At 45.0% G+C, this 6637-nt stretch overlaps 1 protein-coding gene across 1 annotated transcript; it reads right to left on the bottom strand.

The window, feature by feature from the left end:
• Positions 1-527: 527 nt before the first annotated feature.
• LOC138887488 (uncharacterized) lies at positions 528-5201 on the bottom strand. Its single transcript, XM_070169242.1, has 7 exons — positions 4739-5201; positions 3296-4591; positions 2329-2444; positions 1527-2217; positions 1178-1233; positions 964-1062; positions 528-653 (listed from the first exon to the last, which is right to left on the bottom strand). Exons 1-7 carry the CDS (start codon positions 5199-5201, stop codon positions 528-530), a joined length of 2847 nt encoding a protein of 948 aa, XP_070025343.1.
• Between the last annotated feature and the right edge of the window lie 1436 nt (positions 5202-6637).

Raw genomic sequence — 6637 nt, forward strand, 5'->3', positions numbered from 1 at the left:
CGCGAGCTCGTGCTATGTTCGCGCGCGGGAGGCAGAATACTCAGCATAATGCGCGACTTCGCGCTAATGTTTACGCTAGAGATACCTGCCCAGTAAAATAGTCATAACTTTCCGTATACACATCCAAATGACGAACGGTTTGTTTTGTTGAAAACTAGACTCAAAGGGATCTAATGTAATAGGTTATGTATCACACAACTCCTTATAGAACTGGAGATATGATCGTTCAAAGTGAGGTCTTGTGCGCACTCATTTACAGATTTCGTCTAATATGAAACTTTTCTAACTTGGCTTAGACTTAGGCCTCTCCTTAGACCCCAATTCACCTCTAATATGACTTATACACTTCTTAACATATATAATTGATATCCATAATATCCTTAATCCTCATTGGCATGCAAGATAAAATATTTGGCGTACCTTGGCACCACGAAATCTTAAATTACTAAGCAATTTTTTTTTCTGGGGCTTTACATTCTCCCCCGCTTAAGATCATTCGTCCTCGAAAGAGGATTAAGTTTCATCCATTAGCCATCCTTATGTAACTTTTGCTTTTTCACATTATGAAATATATCATCAGCCCCAAATTTGGCTAACTCCTTAGATTTTCCGAGAATTTCGCCAGAGTTTCCTTTGTAACTAGGACTATCCACCTGTCAGAGTGCCCCAGATACATATCCTAACAGTATATACATGTTCCATAGACATAACATAACTTGTTTAACACCAACTATGGCCACATAGGCAACATACATAGTCAAAATGGAATAGTTTAACATAGATCAAATCAAAAGATAAGAGTTTACAGGAACCAAATGCATGAAATCTATTACATAACTATTCAAACAAATGTGGGTACTTCTTTCTCATTTCTTCCTCGGTTTCCCAAGTGGCTTCCTCAACCTGCTGGTTCCGCCATAACACTTTTACAAAGGCAATTTCCTTAGTTCTCAATTTACGGACTTGCCTATCAAGAATGGCAACTGGAATTTCTTCATTAGATAGTTCTTCATTAACCTCAATAGCTTCAATTGGCACAATAACGAATGAATCTCCCACTACCTTCTTCAACATAGACACATGGAAGACCGGATGTACCAACGACATCTCGGGTGGCAGTTCGAGCTTGTATGCCACTTGAACGATCCTTTGAATAATTCTGTATGGTCCGACATACCTCAGACTTAATTTCCCTTTCTTCCCAAATCGCATGATTCCCTTCATGGGGGAAACCTTCAAAAATACCTAATCATCTTCTTTGAACTCGAAATCTCTACGATGAATGTTCGAATAAGACTTTTGGTGACTTTGAGCAGTTTTCAACCTCTCCTTAATAACTTTGACTTTCTCCAAGGCCTGGTGCATGAGGTCCGACCCTATCAATTCTGCTTCTCCAACCTCGAACCACCCAATGGGAGACCTGCATCTCCTACCATACAGTGCCTCGAATGGTGCCATCTGGATACTACCATGGAAGCTATTGTTGTAAGAAAATTCTATGATTGGCAAATGGTCATCCCAACTACCTTTGAAATCAAGAGTACAAGCTCGCAACATGTCCTTAAGCGTCTGAATAGTCCGCTCTGCTTGCCCGTCAGTTTGAGGATGGAAAGCTGTGCTGAGATTTACCTGAGTGCCCAAGCCCTGCTGAAATTTCTTCCAAAAGTTGGTCGTGAACTGAGCCCCTCGATCTGAAATGATTGAGACTGGAGTGTCATGCAACCTGACTATTTCTTTGATATACAACTGGTCATATTGTTCCGCTGTGTCGGAAGATTTAACTAGCAAGAAATGCGCTGATTTTGTGAGTCGGTCAACGATCACCCAAATTGAGTCGAACCTGCGTGGAGTGCGCGACAGCCCCACTACAAAATCCATATTTATCATCTCCCATTTCCACATTGGAATTTCTATGATTTGAGTCAATCTACCAGGTCTTTGATGTTCGGCCTTCACTTGATGATAGTTCGAACATCTAGTCACAAAGTCCGCCACACCTCTCTTTATACCGTTCCACCAATAAATTTCCTTGAGATCATGATACATTTTTGTAGAACCTGGGTGCACCGAATAACTGGAATTATGAGCCTCTGCCATTACCCTATCCCGAAGATTATCCACATCTGCAACACATAGCCTACCTTGACATTGTAAAACACCATCCCCGCCACCAAGTGAAAAGGCCGAAGTCTTGTTATTCAAAACTGCCTCTTTTATCTGCGCCAATGCTGGATCAATGAACTACTTTTCCTTGACTTCCGCTACCAGTGATGATTCTGCTCCATTACGCACCATAACCTTCCCCTCGTCTGAGGTCGAAATACAAACCCCCATACTGGCTAATTGATAAACCTCCCGAGCCAAAGACCTATGATCCGCTCCCAAATGAGCCAAACTACCCATGGACTTCCGACTGAGAGCGTCGGCCACCACATTCGCCTTCCCTGGATGGTACAAAATATCCATATCATAATCCTTGATCAATTCTAACCACCCCGCTGCCTTAAATTCAACTCCTTCTGCCTGAACAAATATTGGAGACTCTTGTGGTCCGAAAACACATCCACATGGACCCCATAAAGATAATGCCGCCATATTTTCAAGGCAAATACAACTGCCACAAGCTCCAAATCATGCGTCGGATAATTCTTCTCGTGATTCTTGAGTTTCCTTGAAGCATATGCTATAACCTTCCCTTGTTGCATCAACACACACCCCAAACCGACCTTGGAGACATCACAATAAACCACAAATCCTTCCGTGCCCTCCGGTAAGGTCAATATCGGCACCGAGGTCAATCTCGACTTCAATTCCTGAAAACTCTTCTCACAAGCATCGGACCATTAGAACTTAACTGCTTTCTGCGTCAACTTAGTCAAAGGGGAGGCGAGGGTAGAGAATCCCTCCACAAACCTCCGATAATACCCCGCTAAACCCAAGAAGCTATGGATCTCCGTCGGGGTCGTGGGTCTAGGCCAATCTTTTACTGCTGCATTCTTCTGGGGATCCACCTGAATCCCTTCACTGGAAACAACATGGCCTAGAAAGGTAATGGACTCCAACCAAAATTCACATTTTGAAAATTTAGCATACAACTGGTGTTCATAAAGGGTCTGCAGAACTGCCCTGAGGTGATCGACATGATCCTCCCGGCTCCGCGAATAAACAAGGATGTCATCAATGAAAACAATCACAAAGGAGTCTAGAAATGGCTTGAAGACCCGATTCATAAGATCCATGAAAGCTGCCAGGGCGTTGGTTAGCCCAAAAGACATGACTAAGAATTTAAAGTGACCATAGCGAGTTCTAAAAGCGTTCTTAGGAATATCCTGCTCTCTGATCTTCAATTGGTGATACCCGGACCGTAGATCAATTTTGGAGAAGAACCTTGCACCTTGCAATTGGTCGAACAAATCATCTATCCGAGGCAAAGGATATTTATTCTTGATGGCGACCTTGTTAAGCTGTCGATAATCAATACACATCCGGAGCGACCCATCCTTCTTCCTGACAAAAAGAACAGGAGCACCCCACGATGACACACTTAGCCGTATGAACCCCTTTTCTAATAAATCCTTCAGCTGCTCCTTTAACTCCCTTAACTCCGCTGGCGCCATCCTGTATGGTGGAATAGATATTGGTTGCGTATCTGGCAATACATCAATCTCGAAATCAATCTCCCTATCTGGTGGGATCCCTAGAAGCTTGTCCGGAAACACTTCAAGAAACTCATTCACGACTGGCACAGACTTGGGGGCAGACACTTCTGAAGTGGTGTCCGCCACCTGGACCAAATGGTAGATACACCCCCTCCTAATCATCTTTGAAGCCTTAAGGTAGGAAATAAACCTATCTTTCGGCACCACACCATTTCCCTTCCACTCAATAACCGGCTCATTAGGGAACTCAAGCCTCATGACTCTCGTTCGGTAGTCAAGTTTAGGAAAGCACGAATAAAGCCAGTCCATTCCCATAATCACATAAAAATCCACCATTCCATGCTCAATAAGATTGGCCGTGGTAGCACGACCACATACCGTGACAACACAATTCCTATAAACTCGTGCGGCTGTGATAAAATCACCAACCGGAGTTGATACAGAGAACGACTCATGAAGTTGTTCGGGTTCTACCCCAAAACTTGAAGCAATGAATGGGGTGACATAAGACAAAGAGGACCCCTGATCAATAAGAGCATAATAATCAATGGCCTGAACAGACAAGATACGTGTGACAACATCTGGAGAAGCCTCAACACTCTGGCAACCACTCAAAGCATAAAATCGGCTAGGTCCACTTCTACCATGATCTCTACCCCTAATTGCACCATGCCCTGCTGGAGCTGGAGGGCACGCAGATGATGTAGCAGCTAAAGAACCGGATGGCTGAGCAAATCCCCTACCCGTGCCTTGTCTGGGCGCCTGACAGTCCCGCTGGATATGACCTCTCACCCCGCATCTATAACACACCGGGATATCCAAATAACAATCCTCCGTATGGAATCTCCCACACTTGGGGCATAGAGCTCCCCCATGCTGCTGTGATCCCCCTCTTGGACGACCGGACTGATGGGGTCTCCTGCTTTCTGAACCTGGTCTCAAGTGACTGCTCTACTGATAACTGTGCACAGATGGCGGTGCGCTAGTTGAGGACTAAGCATATGACTGGGATGACCCTGATGGCCCCCTTCTCTGAACTGGTCTCCCTGAGTGACCCACTGATCGGGCCCTACTGTTACTCTCCCTTTCTTCCCGTATTTTCAACTTTCTAGCCTCTGTGGCCTGAGCGAATCCCACAATCTTCCCATAATTCATATCTGAGTGTAAGGCCACTGTAGCAGCCTCGTTCACCACCAAGGGACTAAGACCTTGAACAAATAACCGAACTCGATCACCCATGGTCGACACTAACTGGGGAGCATACTTGGACAATCTCACAAACTCCATGTGGTACTCCCAAACACTCATACTGCCCTGCTTATGGACCTCAAAGTCAGTGGCACGGGCCGCCATTGTCTCGGCAGGCAAGAAGTGGTCCATGAATGCATCTACAAACTCATCCCATCTAGCTGGAGGTCTTTCCTCCCCACGGGAATCCTCCCACATCTCGAACAATGAATACGCTGCTCCCCTCAACCTATATGAAGACAACTCAACCCCCTCCGTCTTTGTAGCCTTCATCACTCGAAGGGTCTTATACATTTCATCAAGGAAATCCTGCGGATCGGCCTTTGGGTCTGTACCTGTGAACTTTGGAGGGCCCAACCGCAGAAACTGGTTGGCTCTGGAGCTGGCGGAATCTCCCTATCCGTTGGAGGATGTTGGGGCATCATGGGATCTTTAGTCCTGAGCGCCCACTAACTGGATCAACATATGAATGGCTCCTCTAAGGTCCCCATTAGAAACCCCGGGACCGAAAGCTGGAACTGCATCAGGATCTGAAATATCTGCTGGAGGGATGGTAGCACCTCTACCGCAGCTGGAACAGGAATACATGGATCTGGAATAAATGGTCCAGGCAGATTCAAGACCGAGGAGTCACTCTCAACTACGACATCAGGTACATGATTCATAGCCACACTTGGGGTGGCATTAGCCCCGAGGCCGAGTCTAGCTCTCTTATTAGGTGCCATTACTAAAATTTGGAACAGAGCACGAGTTAGAGGTAAATACTTCCAATTTTCACTTCACCGCATGATATGGAGTAACAAAGAAAAAGGTAATTTACTAAATGCCCATGTAGCCTCCAACTTATAGATGTGGTCAACAACACACCGATAAGAAGGACTCTACTAGACACGGCTCCGAGACATCCTAGGACCCTTTTAAAACCTTAGGCTCTGATACCAAGTTTGTCACGCCCCAAAACCGAGGGGCGCGACCGGTGCTCGACCGGGCAGCCCCAGCAAAGCGAACCTGGGTGCCTTTCCTATTTCACGTGTTACCCCGCGTTTCCATTTCCCATTAACCAAGTGAAATAGCCATTTATAAATTTAAACACATTCTTACGAGATTTACATAGCATACATAGTTACTTAGCGTGGTTTACAAGTTATACTGCCCAAAATACATAAGTACATAACCCACATTTCCTGTCTATAGAGCCTCTAGGGATACAAAAGAGTTATATAATACTTGCCGGTAACAAGGCTCCGGCTATACCTTACACCAAAAACAAAAACAAGACTCCAAAATAAAAAGCGGCATGAGCCACGCAAGGCCCCGGGAGGAAAAGGGCTCACCAATGCTTCTGGCGGAAAGTGAAGGGGAGCTATGGTCGGTGGACTGGAGTACCTGCTATGGATCCACCTACAATCATAACACGAATGTAGCGCCCCCGACAAAAGGGACGTCAATACATTTGAATTGTACTGGTATGTATGAACAAACTTGCCCTAAGTAAACTCAAACCATACACAAGTAACAAGTAGTAATGGAACCAACAATCAAATACACATGAAAGAAAACCATCAAGACAAACAAGTTACAATCTCTCCATTTTCCCTTCAACATTTTCACATCAATGATTTCACAACTTTCTCATATTTTCATTTCAATAGTGATTTCGATCACTTTTCCACCCTTATTACCTCGGCCACCGTTATTACCTCGGCCACCCTTATCACCACAACCCACAC

This window comes from Nicotiana sylvestris, chromosome 3, assembly GCF_000393655.2.
Source record: "Nicotiana sylvestris chromosome 3, ASM39365v2, whole genome shotgun sequence".
Lineage (NCBI taxonomy): Eukaryota > Viridiplantae > Streptophyta > Magnoliopsida > Solanales > Solanaceae > Nicotiana > Nicotiana sylvestris.

Excerpts from the sequence above, each read along its gene's own strand:
- LOC138887488 (XM_070169242.1), bottom strand. The coding sequence starts at position 5,201 with ATGTATAAGACCCTTCGAGTGATGAAGGCTACAAAGACGGAGGGGGTT. Across the intron at positions 2,218-2,328 it reads ATCAATTAGCCAGTATGGGG|ATAAAAGAGGCAGTTTTGAA; the intron begins GTTTGTATTTCG and ends GCATTGGCGCAG. Across the intron at positions 1,063-1,177 it reads AAAGGGAAATTAAGTCTGAG|GTAGTGGGAGATTCATTCGT; the intron begins GTATGTCGGACC and ends ATGTTGAAGAAG.